This window comes from Dunckerocampus dactyliophorus, chromosome 10 (assembly GCF_027744805.1).
Source record: "Dunckerocampus dactyliophorus isolate RoL2022-P2 chromosome 10, RoL_Ddac_1.1, whole genome shotgun sequence".
Taxonomy (NCBI): Eukaryota; Metazoa; Chordata; class Actinopteri; order Syngnathiformes; family Syngnathidae; genus Dunckerocampus; species Dunckerocampus dactyliophorus.
This window is the reverse complement of record NC_072828.1, coordinates 24620492-24640835: the sequence shown is the minus strand read 5'-3', so window position 1 is coordinate 24640835 and position 20344 is coordinate 24620492. Positions and strand designations below refer to the sequence as shown.

The 20344-nt window shown below is 40.8% G+C and overlaps 1 protein-coding gene across 12 annotated transcripts in view; it reads right to left on the bottom strand.

Annotated features, from left to right (window-relative positions):
• crtc1b (CREB regulated transcription coactivator 1b) overlaps window positions 1-20344 on the bottom strand; it is a 50239-nt gene that overhangs the window by 19882 nt on the left and 10013 nt on the right. For 8 of the 12 annotated variants that reach the window (XR_008572603.1, XR_008572605.1, XR_008572606.1 and 5 more), the window contains exons 9-13: window positions 20012-20163; window positions 19022-19246; window positions 18642-18728; window positions 12920-13006; window positions 12663-12837 (exon numbers count right to left, since the gene is read on the bottom strand). Coding sequence is in view for 5 of the 12 variants with exons in the window: in XM_054788754.1 (XP_054644729.1) it covers window positions 12663-12837; window positions 12920-13006; window positions 18642-18728; window positions 19022-19246; window positions 20012-20163 (726 nt within the window). In the remaining 7 variants the exon portion in view is untranslated. Of the gene's footprint in view, window positions 1-535; window positions 9668-12662; window positions 12838-12919; window positions 13007-18641; window positions 18729-19021; window positions 19247-20011; window positions 20164-20344 lie in introns of those variants that run through there. The other 4 variants (XM_054788753.1, XM_054788749.1, XM_054788750.1 and 1 more) reach the window with 2 other exon arrangements.

The following is a 20344-nucleotide window of genomic DNA, read 5'->3' as shown; positions in this document are numbered from 1 at the left end:
AACGTCTTTGACTGCGTCTTCTGAATGCCTTATTTTTGAATTTTAGTTAATTTAGCCATTTTTAAACTTGAAAATGCATAATTTAGACCCAAAAACTGCTTAAACATGCATATTTTGTGACTAATACGCAAAACCACGAAACAGCATGGTTTATTAATATATTTTTGAAAACTGTGATAGAGTGAAGCTGCAAAATTTGAAGTGCAACGTGACGAGGGATTACTGCGGCTGATAAAACGCCCGAATTTTGCGAAAAACCAAAGGTTGCACTCTAAGTAACAGACATGCACTTTTGATAACTCAATAGATTTTAGTGGAAATCAAACTTCTTAACATTTTCACAAGCATGCACATATCCAAAATAATCTTTCAAGTTGGCATCTTGGAAATACAGATTACAAAATAGCAACCATAGTAAAGACAATATACAGCAGGGTTGAACCATCATGCACGTTCACAGCAACACGCTGCCACGTCGCACAGGAATCGCAGTCAGCACATTTTGAAAATCAAGACTATGTGCAGGGAAAATGTGTCATCCACATTCAGATTTAATTGACATTTTTCTTTCAGTTTATAAACAAACGGTCACATTAGGAGAATCACATGGCATCAAATAAATACCTACAGATCTTTTACTACGACTTACAGGACAACAGTGATAAAATGCTATTCTCACTATAAGCTTTAAGAGGAACTTAAACTTTGTGTTTTCTGAAGCCTTGTCCACTTTTCGATGAACTGTACAGTTCAAAATGTGTGTAATTAAAGGGACCTTTTTATTCAGACCTAAAACAAACAGGTGATAAGGACTAACTGAAGAACATGCCTTGAGAACACAGAACGCCCTTTTAGAGTCACTCGACTGCTTTCTTCAGTCGAGAGACGGTATTCCCTAAGTCAGGGGTGTCCAAAGTGTGGCAGGTGGCCAGTTTTTTATCGGTCTATGACATATTTGAAAAATATACAGTTAAACAAGAAAAATGGAAAAAGAGCAGTAATTTAGAGAATAAAGTAAAAGTGTTAGAATGAAGTCTTAGTATAAAAAAAAAATCTAACATGACAAAACATTTTATGAGCATATCATAATACTATGAGAAAAATAAAATGTCTGCAATCATTTCAGCAATATTAGTAACAAAACAAAGAATAAAGTTGCAATTTTTGGAAAATTAGGTTGGGAAAAAGTGGTGATAACACAAGGATAAAGTCAAAATATTATGGGAATAAATTCACAGCATTATGAAAAAATGTACAAGACGACAGATGAAATACTTGTAAAATTAAAAAACAACAAAAATGGAAAAAACGACCAGTGGAGAAAAAGTAATGATAGGTGTTGTCGCCGATATCACAAAGCTGAGAGTCAGGTTGTTTTTTTCTTAAAATATATAGCTTGTTGGGTTGGCTTACAAAATGTAGAATCTCAAAGTGGGCCCCCATATCCTTTGATTTGACCTAATGCGGCCCTCGCTGGGAAAACTTTGGACACCCCTGCCATATATGAACTTTTAACGCAAGATGAGTGCATGTTATGCTAAATCAGGGGTGTCCGACGTGCGGCCCAGTGGCTATTATAGTCTAAAAATTAAATGAATTATCAATGAGATATAGTATTCCATATTACACTGATTTGCTTTGTCACCTATAACACAAAACGGGATGTTTGGTTCAGATAGCTTAGCATATGCTGACCTACATCGGATTGTGGCTCCCTGCATCCTCAGAGGAAAAACTTTGGACACCCTGCAGGTAAAACCTGTCTCCAACCAAAGCATGCAGATCAGCTGACAGGTGATCTGTGCGTCCTGTAGTTTGCATTTGCGATCACCTTTTCAACACAACCGTCAAATATTGCAAAATTCATACACGGCCTGACTAAAGCTTTCTCCCCCTCAAAAGAAAAAGGACAAACAGCTGACTGGCTACCAAGTTATCATAAGGAACGATGTCATCCATATTCCTTACGTCAGTTAAAGTTGTATTAGCTGCCTAACTTGTGTCTCTTGCACATTATTCGATCAGAATTTCCATCGCCATGCAAGCTGAAGAGCACCTTCGATGTCTGACACAATAAAAGCCTTTCAGACAAATACACACTCACCTGCAGAAAGCATCTTGTGTAGCAAAGTTATTCTTATATAAAGCGTGCTCTTGTGACATCGTAAAACATAACGTTTGAACTAAATTCCTAGTTAGTTTGCAGCATAGCCGTCAACCCTCTCAAATTTTGCTCTTCTTTCCTGACGCCCTCCCATTGTGTTGAAAAAAAAAAAAAAATCCAGTGGACATTCTGGTGGAAAGTTTAGAATTTCCCTTAATTTCTGGAAAATTTTAACTTATTTTCAAATGCAAACGTTGACAGGTTCGCAGTACAGCGGTCCCTTGTTTATCATGGTTAACTGGCTCCGAACAGATCGTGATTGTCAATTTTCGTATGATTCCTTATTTGAATATTTTCGTAGAGCATAGAAAACCTGTTTGTGACCTTCTAAATACGTTTTTTTTTTAAATTATAAGAGCCCTCTAGATGTGAAATAACACCTCATAGTCATCTTTACACTCGTAATACCCAATTTAGTAGACAAAGCCATTTAAGACTCGTGCTTGTGTGTGTTACTATAAACGTGTTCCCTCGCAAACCTTAAAGAGAGGTGGGCATGAAGTGACATCATGGATTCAGAGTTTCGGCTTTTCATGAGTGACGACTGCGTTTCTATTAGGGATTATTGTGTCTGTTGTGAGACAATTCAAACCTGCAATAAAGGCCTGTTGTTACGGCGATCAAGTTTGATCCTTGCGTGTCTCACCGAACATTACAGTAACATTACCGACACCTAGTGAGAAGTGAAGAATACTACATTTCATCAACGTCTTTGAATCCAGCTTTTGAAATTTCAGTTCATTTAGCCATTTTTATGCTTTAAAATACTTAATTTAAGCAAAAATACATAACATTTGCCTGAATATGGATATGTTTTGACTAATAATGTCATATTCATTTTTATATTTTTGAAAAACTGTGATAGAGTTAAACCACGAAATTCAAAGCGCAAAAGTGGCGAGGGACAGCTGTACTGTTATTTTATTACAACACAATCACAGCTCGGGGCGACTTTTGTGTGTGCGGAGGGAGGTTAAACGATCGACAAGAATTACATTCGGAGTGACGTTCCTTTGCAACACAAGAGTACAAGCTGCACCAAAGTAAGCCCTTTCTATATTTGCATCCCCTAAAATCTTCACAGATAAAAAAACAAAAACAACAAAATACAGTTTACAACAGGAAAATAGAGACTTCAGTCTTTTCTTTCACATGAAAATATTTCCGGAGTATACATCTGGTGTAAAACAGTCAGCATTCAAATCAGGCAAATCAGTCCCGGTTCAAAAGCCAGGAAGTCACAAATAAAGTGCGAAGCAACTAGAGGACTAAACATTGCGCACAAAAACATGTAAGGAACAAACAAACAAACAAAATAAAAACCCAAACACTTGACATGATAGGCAACGATACAAGAAAAACAAACAAAAACCAAACAATCATATCTGATGTCGAAAAAAAAAAAAAAAAAGTCACTTGAGCATAGCTAGAGCAAAGTGTGATAGCTTACATGGGACGCTAATCTGCTCAATGTGCATCAGGTCATGCAGCTGACTGGAACACAGAAGCTTCAGGTCCACCAACGCAAAACAAAAAAACAGTGCAAAACTGCCATCTCTGCCAGACGAGACCGAAGAGGAAGGGACCGGATGCTTTTTTTTTTTCCTTACGAGATAACGCGCTTGCATGTGGTGAGGTGACGCTACAGCGGGAAGAGAAAGCGCGCAACAGGACGACAAACGGGGACACGAGTCCACGTGTCATTTGGCGACCAGGATACTGCCACAATAAATACATTCTTTTATGGTAAGTCGTGAAGTAGTATTATACAGACTTGGAGGTAACAGAGTCACTAAACAGGAAACGGAGTTAACTGTTGCACCCTACATGCATCCCTCTGGACTTTGTGACAGCTCTATGTTACACCAACCCATCCTGTGGAACTAGCAAGGCCTTACATTGAGAGGTGTGAACTGTCCGGCTTTTCATGCATTTTGTTTGAACTATAGCGTATATGTACAAGGTACAATGACAACAGACAAAAATTACAAAAAAGTTCCAAAGGCCGTCCATGTTCCGTTTCGTATGTTTGAATGAAAACATCGCTTCACCCACAAAGAACATTTGTTGCCTTAAAGGAAAAATCCAGCTCAAGTGTTCTCTACATGCCTCTAATCTCTAATTTCATGACAAATCTTTTCATTTAAGTCAAGTTTGAAGCAGAGGAAATCTCCACATTGGACAAGGCAGAGACAAAGACGTGGCAACTCCAAGCAGACAGGATGAGGGATTTCAAAAGAACGCGTACACTGATGAAAGAAACAAGGCTGGAGTCATACTTTATCTTCCTCTGGTGGTTAAATGCATTTAAGTGCACAATTTGGGGATTGATTGCCACAGAGACCACAGCAGAGCTAAGCAGAGGTCCCACGTTACCAGAATAAATTCTATAATAATTACTCTCGACAGAGAAAACTATTGATTGGGTGGCCTGCCGGAACAACATCAGCAGCTATTATCACTTATTCCAAATTACAGTACAGCAGCACATTTGGTACTTAAAGGGATAGTTCCGATTTTTTCATCAGCAGTGCAGTGCATCAATTGCGACTTGGTCGCATGAGCCCAGTTATGGCCGGATTTCGGTGATGAGGAACGTAGTTGCGGTTAGTTGCTGGGGCCACTTAAGTTAAGAGTTTGGCCTCTCAAAAATACACGCAGTAAAAAAAAGTGGTATATTTGCATCACAAAACCAAAAAGTCAGGGAATTTTATTAGAAAACCAGATTCCCTTATTTTCCCAAAAAATTCCCTTGTTTCCAAATGCAAATTTTGACAGCAATGATGTCCAAAACAACTCGGATATTTTCAAAAATGCACATAAAAAAAAAAACTCCATCCACACAAGTGGAGTTAAAAAAAACAAAACAAAAACACATTGGCCAATAGCAACCACAGCTGACTTGGTTGCGCACTGTAACGCTTCTGTTCCTTAATATAGTGAGGTATTAGATGAACAGTCAAGTGTACATTATATTTAAAATCAGCGCTCGCTTATACAGAGCCCAGGAAACATCATGAAGGTCTTCAGCTGCACGGAACAAAACAAAACCTCGTAAGTTAATAAGTTCATGTTCTGTTGTCAAATAAGGTTTAAATACATGAGGTACTGTCGCTTGTTATGACACAAGCCAAAAAGCTACAGTATGTGTTAACTGGACGGATTTTTCCAAAAGACAAAAAAAACAAAACGCTTTTTTGTAGACGAGAGGTCAAATCATTCAAAAAAATGTGCTTTTAAAATATCCGTTTTAGCGTGGACGTGGCTTTAGAAAGTGCAGATAACAACCTCACAAGATAATGATATCAGTCTGATATCAGCAAAAAAACGAGTAGTGGAACATATCAGCCTGCATCTAAAATCAAAGCCCTCCGATAAAAGCAGTCCATTCCAGACTCCGCTCCAGCACTTCTATCCAACAGCGTCTGTATAGCACCCACGTGATCACAACAGCAGCGTGCGCCAACAAACCTAGTTAGCAAGAAGCAGGAGTGATGTTGGTGAAAAAGTCCAAAAAAAGATGTTGCAGCTGAGTGCAAAACTTGTCATGCACAAGTTTCCCGTGATGGCACAGAACTGGGGAAGTTTAATACGAGCAACCTCATCGCGCATTTAAAGCAGCATCACAAAATACAGCAGGAGGTGAAGAACCAAACCTCTCGCTCCCTCAAACACTTTACAAAGCGTGAGAACTCCCACGGGACGGCAACAAGTCATTAGCTGCAACAGAGAAGAAAGGCCAATTTATTGTGCTCAATGACCAGCCTGTCGGTGGTGAGTAACGTCAGGTTTTAATACCTACTCGTTGTCTTAACGACTGTTGTTATGCACCACAAACGAGTAAAACCAGTCTTGGTTAGGTCATACCTCAACCTGAGTAAATAAATGCCTAGCTCTTGCTTAGATTAGAGCTGTCCTATCTAGTCTTTGAGCATTAACTGATGAAGCCTGCTTACAAGAGAGGCAAAACGTTTCCTAAGAGAACCTTGAACAGTTGCACACACATTTCAGGCAAAGCTGCGGCCCTCTAATGGCAACCACAACTGTGATGTGGCCCGCTGTGAAAACGAGTTTAACACCCCTGGTTTTATTAGTCACATTTTTATCGCTGTACATGCACAACATAATTTAAATGCATATAAATGATGAACAAATGGGATAAATTAACATTTAAGGTTACTTTTACCTTCATTGACGACGTGGTTCTTGACGTAACTGTTGCCAAAGACGCGATGTGGTAGCAAGATCAACATTTTCCTCTTTTTTTTTTCATGAGTTATTTCTTGAATCCAATAGGTTCTCACCAAGAAGTTGGTGTTCAAGAGGAAGGTGTTGATCTCGCTCCCACATGGTGTCTTTGGGAACAGTCACTTCTTCAATGAAGGTAAAAGTAACCTTAAATGTATACAAATGATGAACGAAAGGGATAAATGAAAATTTAAGGTTACTTTTATCTTCATGGAAGACGTGATTCTTGACGCAGCTGTTCCCAAAGACACGATGTGGTAACGTGATCAACACTTCCCTCTTTTGCCATGAGTTATTTCTTGAATCAATAGTGTTTCTCACCAAGAAGGTGGCGTTGAAGAGGAAGGTGTTGATCTTGCTGCCACATCGTGTCTTTGGGAACTTCAGTGAAGGTAAAAGTAACCTTAAATGTTCATTTATCTCTTTCATTTGTCACTTACATGCATTTAAAATTGTTTTATGCAAGTAAAACTATCATTTCTGAGAGTCAACCGCTGACAACACCAAAGACGGGAGACTTAACTGCTTTCCGGTTCTGGTTGCTATTTTGTTAGCAAGCTAAAGATGCTAGCAAGGTCATTTTTGTGATAAAAAAAATACATTAAGAAACCAGCTGGACTCACGCAGTGTGTTAATAACACGACAAGATGGCCGCCATACTGTATGCTAATGACAAAATGTAAAAAAACAGAGGCAAAATTTTGGCGTTAATTTTCGTCGCTAACCGAAAACATGCTAACCCGGGTGGGCGTGAACAGAGATTCCATTGCATGTATGATTTGTGCTGATATCAGTGTCGTATCGGAAGGGGAAAAGTTCTATCGGGACACCAGTAATCACTTCATTTAAAAGGTAGTCTGGGATTCAACAGAAGCGATAAACTCAGTATTTGCTTTTACAAAATAAATAAAAGACTGTCTGGTATAAAGCTCTATAGGAACCAATGTGCTGCCACTGATTTAGAAAAGCAGCTTTTCTTCTCAAACGTATCAGACTGCATGTGGGAACCCCTGGGTGGATTTTTCCTTTAAGCGTTATCATGTTTTAGTCTCGCTTGCATAGGAACCACAAGTCAAGCAAAGAAGAGCTTGGATGGAGACGTACAGCAGACCAACGCTTCTGAGACTCGACAGTAAAAAGTCTGCAGCGACCAAAATGTGAGTCCCACTCAGTGGAGCTGGGACTTGATCCCAATAATTAAGCACAAATGATCAGCATGTCTAAACACACACACACACACACACACACACACACACACACACACACACACACACACACACATTACAATATAGCCTTCAAGATCACAGAGCAATAAGCATTGCAGGGAAACTCTGACAAAAGGCCACCAAGGGTCGTTTTCTGCTGAATCTGGATCAAGTGTTAGCTGATGTTACCAGAGAAACTCTTTGTAAACATTTGTTTGGAACATCTGTAAACAATTTTAGACTCTGCTACATCCCTGATTGATTTTGTGCCCATTCACGTTGGTTACAACATGAGCCAGTCTTGTGAAAAATGGCATTTAACCATCTAAATACGCTAAATATGTCTGAACTAGACCATTTTACGTTTCCTATGTGAAGAATACAGGTAATATAAATATGTTGCAGGAATTGCACATTTGTATGAAAACACCCATAGGGAGGCATGGTTTGCCTCCTGCGGAAATGTTAAAACAGCTTTTTGTTAGAGCTTCCCTTCCAAGGAGCAAAAAGCCTCCCCATAATTGCGCTCCTCTGCATTTACACCATAATTCATTTTTTTTTCCTCCACCCGCTCTATAAAACATCAATAATTTGGTTATAAAATGTACCGCTACAAAATACAGTACATTGATTTGTCGGACCTTACACAAGAAAATCACAAACAGGACAGAACAAAAGATATGCCTCTCTCAAATACAAGAAAATGTTACAAGAAGTTACGAAAAGACACTTAACAGTAGAATACTCACGTAAGGCAAAATCAGGTGATTTCACAGTGACGACGTCAAAACAAATTTAAGATTTGAGCATTTCCCGGTTTAAAAAAAAACAACAAAAAAACCTGACAGCTTCCTTCCCTCATAGAAGGACCAGTCTGGTGATGTTTATGTACATTTTTGAGAAAATTCATGATGCTTTCCAGTTAAATAGTTATACCTGATCATCAAAAAAACCCAACAAAAACACAACCCTGCGTTTGGAGCCTGCTGTTTTTCAGCACTAGGTAGGATTTCAATGTCACTTCTGGGTTGCAGCAATGAGTATGGCACATCGAACACTGAAGAGCAACTATGGGGAGGTTTTGCACTCCTTCATTAAACAAGTTGCTTAAACACAGACACTGAAATAAATACATTGGTAATTCATAAATAAAACATCAGTGCAATTTTACACTATGCCTTCTGACAGCATTTTGGCATCAAACATATGAAATGGAATATAAATATTTAACCTAATAAATAGAACATATCCGTACATACAACATCAAAACATACAGTGCATGATGAAAAAAACATTTGGTTGTCAAAAATAAAGCTTTGAGTGTGACAGCTGTTGTTTTGCAAGACTACCCGATTTGTTTGACGCAGGCAGGAAAACCTGCAGCGTTTTTTTTTTTTTTTCCTCCCTTTAACATGGCCGGTTTGATACGTACAGTTCAATGTCTCTGCAGCTTCCTGCTACAAGCAAATATAAACAAAATCATCTTAAAGTGGATATGAAAAAAAAAAAAGTCAAATGTGTATTTTTGGAATATATGTGGTATTTAATGGTACACTGTAAACACAGCCGTGCTAGCAAAAGCGCTGAGCGGCCAATCTCTTAAAAGGACAGCAAGGCTATTCCCCGGAATGCCACAGGACGTCCTTTTCCCTGCTGTCTTTTGGTGGCGCATCATTATGTCAAAGGGCTTTCACGGAGTCGAGGACGAGGTCAGACTGCTGGATGGCCATGCAACTAGGGAGAGGGTTCAACCCTGCCCTTGGTCTCTCTCACGCTCCTTTCACAAGTTAGTGTTTTTCTTTTTGTTGCTCACCGCCGCACTCAGTCGGCGTGTCGCGTCACAGCCTATCCATCCTGAACGTGTCTTCGGTGGCAGGGTCGGCTAGCACCATGTCGGGGTCGTTGAGCATGTGCAGCCCATCCAGGGTGAGGGGGTCGATCTTAAGCTCATCCAGGGGGAACTGAGAGTCTGCGTCAAAGCTGACGTCGCCGACGCCCGCCAGTGAATTGGTGAGCTCTTTGGAGAGGCTTGGCGGAGACTCACCTGTGACTGGAATGTGTGACATCAAAGAGACAAGTGGGTGTGGACGTCGCATCAAGCGGGGGACAGGAAACATCTTTGCTTGTTTGGTCAAATCCATACCCTCAGAAAATGGTTTCCTATCACTTAGGGGCTATGCACATGGAAAGTATTTTATCGTTTCAGGCTTTCATCCACATTGAAACGGCATTCTGGGCGGGAAAATCTGACATTGACGACGCGACAAGCCAACATAATATCTGACTATTTCGACTGGCGTGACTCACCCCAGCCGACATTCTTCTACTATTTTGTTGTCTCAAACTCCAAAATGACTCGCAGAACTAATTCCATTTTGTCGCAAGTCAAGACGAGCCTAGAGTATCGATAGAGGAACCCAGAGTCCGACGCTCTTTTTAACCTTTATTGCCGACCTTAACACGCTAATTCCAACATCGCACACACGTTTCTACAGCAACACAACATTTCCGCTAAGAACGCACAATGTATTTTCTCAAGCCGGTACTGATACCTATAGCTTCCTGCTTGTCAAGACCAATAACCGATAACTCATATACAGTCATCCCTTGTTTATCGCAGTTAATTGGTTCCAGACCCGACCATGATAAGTGAATTTCCACAAAGTGGGATTAAATATTAATAAATGGAATATTTTCATAGAGCATAGAAAAGGTGTTTGACTTTCTAAATACGATTTTTACCATTATTAGAGCCCAGTAGACAAGAAATAACACCTTTACACTCCTATTTTTTTTTACAACACATTGCAATGTAATGCACAGGTTATGGGATCACTGCAAGGACACAAGAGACAGGCACCACTTTAAACATACCATGCAACCGAGCTAACTAGTTAGCCTCAAAGTTATTTATTTTAGACTTAAGAAGGGGTTTCAAACAAAGAACAAAGTTACCACTTCCACACGGAATAGGAGGAGAAATAATTTTCACTTTGTCGAAAAGACGCCATAGCTGATTCTATGCAGTCTAAATTTAATCTAATCTAATGTCATGTCTCATCGATGTAACATGTACAGATGCCTAGTGACCAGAATACTACATATAACTTGTCTTTCAATATTTTTTTGGACTAATAATAGTCCACAGTCAACCATGAAAAACCTCTACAGAGTGAGGGAGCGATGTTCGAACTGCGATGTTGCGAGGGACGACTGTGTATTATTTTTTCAATTTGGATTTAACTGTAGTTTGTGCACACCCGGAGGGAAGAAGATGTCAAAGTTGAATTTGACAAACTATACTTTTAGAATTGTCCTTACCAAATACCATGACATCAATACCATGAACAAAACATTAAAAAAAGAAGTACAAACCGTGGGTTTACTAGCCGACAAAAGCCGGTATCTTCAACGATGGTAAAGGGCTGGTCGTCCAGTGCCGTCACTTTCATGATGAAATCACAGACTGCATTACCAGTCAGGTCGTCTCTGGCAGACTGTTTATACGTTTCAAAATGGCGCAGCGATAGGAACAAGCCCCGGGCCCCGAGCATTGAAACCAGGTTTCAGGTGGCTGATAAGGTTTGAGGTGTTGAAGGTTGATGTTTTTACCCCCTCATGGCAATATGTCTGAAATGTCTACAACAGTGAAGAAGGCCCACACGACAGGCCCTTTGCAGCACGTCACAGAATCGCCAGATTGCTCACCCTAACCCACCTAGAGCACAGCATGGGTAATCTCGCCCCTGGTTGGAGGATTTTTATATATTTTTTTAAAGGGTTAAAAGAGCTATTTTCTTAAAAGTTATCAGATTTATCAGTATGACGTCTTAATATCGTGCACCCCAATATCCTCATTACCAATCAATCACAGTCACAGCGAGCGAGGTGCATTCACAAACATCAAGCAGCAACACAAGCGGGCAGTTTTTTGCACATTCCCTGTGTTGCGGCTGGTTTTGCTTCACTTGTAGTGAATTTTATTTCATATTGGTGATTTATTTATGACTTAGACCTCATTTTATTTATACTATTGAAGTGTTTACATGAGCATTCTGTTCAACTTGCATCTCACACTATGCAGTGAAAATAAAGCAGCATTGTTTTTGGTAAAAGTGTATGTTTTCGAGTTTGGACACCGTATCAGCACTGATATGGTTTCAAAAGTAGCAATTTGGCACCGAAATTGTGTAAAATGGAAACACCACCAATCTCTATGTGGAAAGTATGACACTGAGTCAGTAAAAACAATACTAGTGGGAAATTATTACAGAGTAGTGCAGTGCAACACAATACAGTAATCCTTCATTTATCACTGTTAATTGGTTCCAGGCCCGACTGTGATAAGTGAATTTCCGCTAAGTAGGATTCCTTATTTATAAATGGCATATTTTCATCGTTAGAGCATAGAAAATCTGTTCTAAATACCTTTCTAATATGGTTTTTAACATTAGAGCTTTCTTGACATGAAATAACACCCCTATACACTCCTATTACCCAATACAGTATACAGATAAGCCATTTTAGACATACTGTAAATAAGACTCGTGTGTGTTGCTGTAAAATGTGTTCTGGTGTTAGAGGAGCTGAGTCGCGAGTGGACAGGAAGTGAAATCAGGGTTCACAGGATTGAGTTTTAGCTTGTTGTGGGTTACAACCGCAGCTGTGTTTCTTATACCACGAAATAGAGTGATTTATTGATTAAATGGTAAATGGTCTTTCACTTGTATAGCGAAAACCACGAAACAGCATGGTTTATTAATTAATATATATTTGAAAACCCACGATATATTTGAAGCCGCAAAATTGAATGCACAAAGTGGCGAGGGATTACTGTATTCCCACAGCTTGGAAGATGATAAATATTGTCAGTGGTCACTGATAAAAACCATGTATTAATTTAAGCTTTAGCCTCAGCAATGTTGTTTAGAATAACCACTCAATTTAAAGGCTTTTTGCTTAAACATTGGTAATAAAGTATGGAAAGCCGTAAAAGATTGGTCTAATGTAGTACTGACAGAAGGAGAGAAAAGTGCATGACTTACCTGTTAAGATAATGTTGGGAATGTTGCCATGGCTACTGTAGCCCAGCTGCTGAGAGTCTTGTAGGCTGCTCCCACTCAGACCCATCATGGCGGCTTGAGTATAGTTAAGGGTAGAGCACTGTGTGTACAGGCTGGTTGAGCTTATAGGGTTCTCAATCATGTTGAACTGCTCCAACTGGGAAAAGGGGAATTTGAATCAGTTCAGAGCCCATCTGAAATTACAGTAAAACTTTACTGCTGTTTAAGAACACACTCACCTGGTGAGAGAGAGCATTGGTCTGCCTTGAGGCCACTTGCTGATCGTAGAAAGAGTCACCAAATATGCTGCCGACCACGGGAATGTGCTGAAATAAAAATATGGGAGCCAAACAGCTCAGATCTGTTGCCAAGAACGTCGACTAAAACTAAAAACTGAAATTAGTTTGGCGGAAATTTATCCAGGCCTATAAGCAGACAGTGAAAGCAACAGAAAACACAAGCAAAAGGTAAAGTCACAACCATCAGACGTGAGTGAGCAGTGACAGAAGCGGTGATATTCATGAGGAGGCCTGTCAGCATTATAAAAGGGAAAACAATGAACAGGTGGTGTCCTGGGATAGGGTAATAATGATTACGATTGAACATAAATTTAAGTGGATGTGATCTATGTGAAAATAAGACATGGATAAGATATGAGGTGCAAGTATGATGTGGCCACCCCGATTGGAGTCGACTAAACCACAGCATTGCAGTGATGCACTGACCTCAGAGGGCCTCTTCATGACACAACACAGACATTTGACTTGGGGAAATTCCAGTATAAGACAACAGGATCAGTACGCTGTGTTGCACATCAGTCAAAACCAATTGGGACCTTGCACTGACCTGGAATAAGCTAGACTGAAATGAGAACATCTGACACAGCACACAATGTCACTTGGCAGGGACTATGGCTTTTATGACAGTAGGCTTTTAAGGTGGCAGCTTCTGTAAAATATTGTTAATCAGGCGAGATCAGTGCCGCAAGGCAGATTTAAATATCTTTCATTAGCCTAAAAAGCTTCTTTCATTTCCTATTTTGTCATTTACTTCAGGCGCAACCTGTTCACACTCGCTCATAAACACATTATAACGCACCCGGTCTGCCAGAGAATAAGACGACGGCGCAGCAGGTTTCGGTGTTGCCAACTTAGTGACCTTGTCATTTCATTTAGCAAGTATTCAGATCCCTCGAGATACACTAGCTAAAAAAAGCAACAAATCTAGTGAAGAGACTTTTGGAGAGTCATCAATACAGCCCGGAAATACAGTCAAACTTGTCTATCGCGGCCACTAGAGGGAGTCTGCAAAAGTGGCCGCTATAGACAGGTGGCCTCTATAGACAGGTTGGCGTCCAGTTTGAATGTTGACCAGTAGAGGAAAAAAGGGGAAAAAAATTAATAATTATAATGTTGACCAGTAGATGTCACTGCGGACTGCTGATAAAAGTTGTACGCACTACTAGGCTTGTTATTATGATGGTTCATGGTTTTAATCCTGAACATGCATGAGTCAAACAGTAGCACATCACATAGTACAATTCACAATTTTGCATGTCCAAAAAGGAGTAGGAAGAAGCAAAGCTTATTTAATCCTACCCCTCATCAGTTTCACATCAGTTGCAATACATTTATTCACCTCTTGTTCTTCCAAGTGTACTTTGTAGGTCTACATGACAATGTAGTGCAATCATAGCCAAGGTTTTTACTTACTAAAAGGAAGCTAGAGGCTTAATAATAACTGATAACTGATAAAATACTTCAGTTAAGTACAACCGAACTCAGTTTTGCCCCCGCTGCCGCATGCATGCTAGCATATGTTTTTTTTTATTGTAGCGTCGCTGGGAGCACGTCCTGTTCCCAGCCTACTTTGCGGTAATGTTTTGGTGCAAATGCTCTTAAAGTTACATGTTTGACCAGGAAATAGCAAGCTCAAAAGAAGACGGCTTTTTTATGTGGAACAACTGACAGTTTGTGTGGATCTTGTGAATGATTGTGACTGAGCTAGGACTCAGTAATTAAAGTCTACACACGACGCCTTCATTGATTGAAAAACGAAACTTTTTCGTGGATGAAGCTTCTACTTGAGTTGGTAATTTGGCTGCTATATGCAGGTCAGATATTGACCAAGGGAGACAAAATGGGTGGCTGCTGGCTGCGTTGGACAGGTGACTGCTATACACAGGGTCTATAACATGTAAATTTGCTGGGGGGGATTTTTCAGTGGCTGCTATAGGCAGGTGGCCCTTCTATAAAGGTGGCCGCTAAGACAGGTTTGACTGTAGGGTGTAAAATCAGTCTGAAAATTGGCTATGGAGCTCACACTTTTCCAAACAGTTCAGCGAAACGATTAAGGCCAAATACAAGAATGTATTCATGCAGACTGATTTGGTGTAAGAATGCAAATTGACATGTTGGAAGCATTGTTGTCATTATGTCTGACGCTGAGATAAGCTTTCACTGCTTTTCCATTGTCTTGTTTGCAACTATTTTGTCTTCATGCATCACACCATGTACACTCACACAATTGGAGCCAATAATTTAAATGATTTGCACTGTTATTCGCTTTAATCTCCAAAATATTGCACAAACATACTAAGTGCGTATGTGGCTGAATGGCTCTGACCTGGAGACAGTAACTGTTTCGTGACCAATGCCCGCCCCCAGAGTACCAAACCTGTGATGTGATAGCGCGTATCTCCCTTCTCATCGAGCAGCAAGCTTTGATGTGGGCCCCTCCCCCATCTAAAAGCACTCACAGGTGGCACTGTCTTGCTTGTTTAGCGACAAAAGCGAAGTTCATTTGTAGTTCTAAACATATTTGTTGTGCTTTGCATGTTTTTACTCACCTTTTGCAAACGTGTCATGGCCAATTATACAAATGATTAGCTCATTTCCACCCCCCCCCCAACCGCCACAAATAGATTGTAGTCCTGTAGGAATCCCTAGCCCTACAACAATATCCCATCTTTTTACCTTAATTTATTGTATATCCTAAATGTACACATCACAAACCTTCAGTGCAGTTAACAAAATACACTTTTAAGACTGATGTCCAAGTAGAAACAGTTGATTGAGACCACCACCCTGGTTGAAAAATACTGGAATTTCACCTTGGAAAATTATACACTACTGATCAAGATTGAACCAGTTGAAAAATTGCAAGAATTTACATTTTGCACTGTTGGATCTTGAGGTTCTAAGTAGAGCTTCAAAATGCAAAAACAAGAAATGTGAGTGAGACAAAAAAAAAATGCAGTAAGGAATTTATTGCAAACAAACATTAAAGTGAAATAGGCTGTTCTTCAGCTAATCAAATGTTTAAAGGAAAACTGCATTTTTGGGGGGAATTTTGTCCATCATCCACAATTCTTATGTAAGACATGAACACACGTCTCTTTTGTGTGCGTTCTAAAGATATAAAACAGATAAAGAGACAGCTCATTACTGCACGTAATGGGATAACACCTATGCCACCTACAAAGAACGCTATTAAAACACCTCCGAAATCCTCCAACAGGGTTTTTATATATATATGCTGTGACCATGTAGTAACAGGTACATTCGTGATAACATGTAACCCAATATTTTGCCGTATTTTGGGCCTTTTAAGCATGACCGGAACTTCCTTCCTGGGCGCACTGATTTCACATATCAACACTGAAACGAACGCCTACACCTAGCATCGAGTTTTCCAAAGTCAAAAATAAAAACACAGCAGCTCCAATATGTAGCGTTACGTTTTGGTCGTGGCTTGAGGCACTGTGAGCGCGGCGCTGATTGTGTGGTGAAGCTAGTCGTTAGCAGGCTAGTAGCTAACCGGTGGGGTGTGGCGTGGCAAAGTGTCAATATGCCAGTAATGTAGTTTGATTGGTGCAACAATGTTAATAATAATAAATAATAATAATAAAAAATAATAATAATAATGCCATTGTATTATATGTAAATGGAGCGTTGTTGGCGCTTTTTGGAATTTTCTTTCCTGAAGGCATTATAAGTGGAATAAGTGTTTCCCATTACGTGCATTTTTAGCCAAGTCTTATTATCCATTTTTATATCTTTAGAACGCACAGAAATAACAAAGACGTGTTCATGTCTCACATAAGGATATTGGATGATGGGCAAAATTCCCCCCAAAAAGGTGCAGTTTTCCTTTAAGACCACAACCTTTGAAAGCCCAAATCTTGGCAAAAATGCTCTTCTTTCTTTGAACGCGGTCGGCTTGTTGAGCTGCATAAGCAAGGCCTCTCGCAGTGCGTCATTGCTGCTGAGGTCGGATGCAGAAAGATGGTCATTTGAAACTTTTTCAAAGATCCTGAGGGTTATGGAACAAAAAAGTCAAGTGGTAGACCCAAAAAAAGGTCACCGGCCCTGAGCCGGAAGATCTGATTGGCTGTCTGTCAAGACACCGGATGATCCTCGGCCCAAATGATGCCGATTGCAGTCCAATAAACATCAGATGGCATCTGCGAGAGAAGGATTTTAAGAACAAAAAAAACATCTAAGGCCTCGTCTCCTTCAATGCCACAAAATCACCCGTTTAGAATTTGCCCAAGAGCACCAAACAAAAGTGTAAGAAGGCTTTATTCTCTGATAAGAAAAAAATGTAACCCTGACCGTCCTGATGGCTTCCAACGTTACTGGCATGACAAGGAAATCCCACCTGAGATGTTTTCCCACACGGCACCCCATCGTAATCTGGGGTGCTTTTTCCTTGAATGGAACAATGGAGCTTCAGGTTGTGCAAGGTCGTCAAACAGCAGCTGGCGATGTGGAGATGTTGCGACTGAAGGTCTGTGTGGTAATGACTGGCTTTTTCAACAGGACAACGCTGCAGTTCACGATACCCGCCTGACAAGGACTTCTTCCAGAGGAATAACCTCACTCTTTTGGACCATCCTGTGTGTTCTCCTGATCTAAATCCAATTGAGAACATTTGGGGATGGATGGTAAGGGAAGTTTACAAAAACAGCCAACAGTTCCAGACAGTGAGTGCCCTCCGTGAAGCCATCGTCACCACCTAGAGCAACATTCCCACTAGCCTCCTGGAAACATTGGCATCAAGCAGGACAAAACCAATTTTTGAGGTGATTAACAAGAACGGTGCTCATTACCGAGTCCTTTTGAGAACCTTATTTCTATTTTAAGGAGGGCTTGGGTTTTATTTTGAGCTATGGTCTTAAACTTTTGATTAGCTGATGAACAGCCTGTTTCAGTTAATGGTTGTTTGCAATAAATTGCTTACTCACAAATTTTGTGTCTCACTCCCATTTCTTCTTTTTGGATTTTAAAGCTCTACTTAGAAGCTCCTTAAGATCCAACAGTGCTAAATGTAAATTCTTGCAATTTTTCAACTGATCTTAAATTGCGATGAGGAGTGTATAATGACAGAAGCATGACCAGAAGAACAATCAACACTGTGGTGTGATGGTATAGCCCATGGTAACTTGTGAGTGCATTTCATTAAAGTCTATGCTCTTAACTTGACAAGACTCTTTTTTTTCAACTTCATTTTCCAAGTTGTGTCAAAGTTGATTTCCTTGATAACGCCCATTTTCTGTGCGAGCATGAAGCGTATTATAAAAACACATGCAAAAACCCTAATCCGTGTACCAAATGTTTAATGGAGACGCTGTCGACGTTCTCCCAAAAGAGACAGAAGTTATTTATCTGTATGTAAACAGCAGATGTAATGGGGAACTGGGCTCCAACTAGTTGCTAAAACACAGCTCATGACATGGAACAAATAATGTACTGCTCTTTAAGGAAGTCAAAGGGACAGGACCTCCATCAAGAATTGGCTATCATGTCATGCACAGTGGACAGCGACAATTGTGATGAGGAAATGCAGCTGATGAATGGCTGATGCAAAAGATGAAAAGCAGCCTATCAAGAATTAGCTTCCCCCCCAGGAACAAAGCCCTTCCCCAAAAAGCAGCTGGCTTGGTGGGTGGGCTCTTACTTGAGGAGAGCTGCCGGGGGAGAAGCCTTGATTGGAGACTGGGGAGGTTGGAGACTGAGTGGCTGGTGAGCCAGTCTGATTGCGGTACTGTTGGAGGGAAGAGGGTTAGCGAGCGCTAGGCTCCATGCCGGTCACACACAAATATCAAAAGGATGGGGAATTGAGGTGGCATCGAATACGGCCTCAACTCATTACGAGTCATGGAATGTTCACTAATAGTGGTGATGTGATTGATAAGATTCCCAGTCCTTCTGCACGCTTGAAAAATATAATTGCACAATAACAACCTCATACATCCTTCTCGTGTGGGATAATGTTACGAAAACATTGCATGTTCCTAATTGTTTGCCGGCTTTATATGCGACTTCCTGTCATCTTACCGAGCTGATGCTGGCCGAGGTCTGGCTGTCTGGCGAGGGGCTGCTGGCAGTGGCGGGGACTGTACCGGTGGAGGGAGGAGTTGGCAGGGTGATGAGCTGAATGCCCTGTGGCGTCTGCTTCTGCAGGTCGCTGAGCAGCTGTGCCTGGACCTGAGCTGTGAGCTGGTTGAAAAGTGGGAACTGGGCAAGCTGCTGCTCTAGGGTCAGTTGTTCCGTTGACAACACCTAAAGGAGAACCACATACAGCAAAGTAATTCAGGAATAGTTGTACCTGATTAGTAGCAGTAGTGGTTCACTTGGCTGACTTTGTGTGGGAGGGACAGATGGATGGCTGGATGGAATTGACAGTTATTTTAGCTCCATGCACAAGTTAGACAAAATGGTGCCGCTATTTGTGCAATTAAAGTCATGTTGACACTTGAAATGTTTACATTTTGTCCCCTTAACTTTAAAAGTAAACCTAGTTTTAGCCATTGAGATACGGCATAAGCACAAGAAACTACAACCTAATCTGACAGGACTTCAGAGTGATAGAAATGTGTGAAAATGTTATATCCATCCATCCATCCATCCATTTTCTATACCGCTTCTTCCTCATTAGGGTCGCGGGGGTATGCTGGAGCCTATCCCAGCTGACTTCGGGCGACAGGAGGGGTACACCCTGGACTGGTCGCCAGCCAATCGCAGGGCACATATAGACAAACAACCATTCACACTCAGTCATACCTATGGGCAATTTAGAGTCACCAATTAACCTGACATGCATGTTTTTGGAATGTGGGAGGAAACCGGAGTACCTGGAGAAAACCCACACGCACACGGGGAGAACATGCAAACTCCACACAGAAATGCTCAGGGGAGAATCGAACCCAGGTCTTCCCGATCTCCAAGCTGTTACTGTGTTGGCCAACGTGCTAACCACTAGACCACCGTGCGGCCAATGTTATATCCGATTTTGAAATTTGAATGGCACTGCTGGTAAATCATCACCTGCGTCATGTTAACAGGTGAGGAGAGGGTGGGTGACAGCTGCTGACTGGACTTCTGAAGATGCAGGTCAGTGGTGAGGGTAAGTGGCACCACAGGAGGCTGGCGGCGCTGTTCTGTTACAGTCATACTGGGCTGAGAGGAAGTAGGGATCCCTAAGGAAAGAAAACTAAGTTAAGAGTACGGCCCACAGCAGCTCCAAGGCATTCAAATGGAATCATACCTAAGGCTACGTTCACACTGCAAGGTGTGATGACCTATTCAGATTTTTTGTTAAAATCAGATTGGATATGTGGTCATTCACATTACAAAAAAAATGCGACTTATTAATGTGAA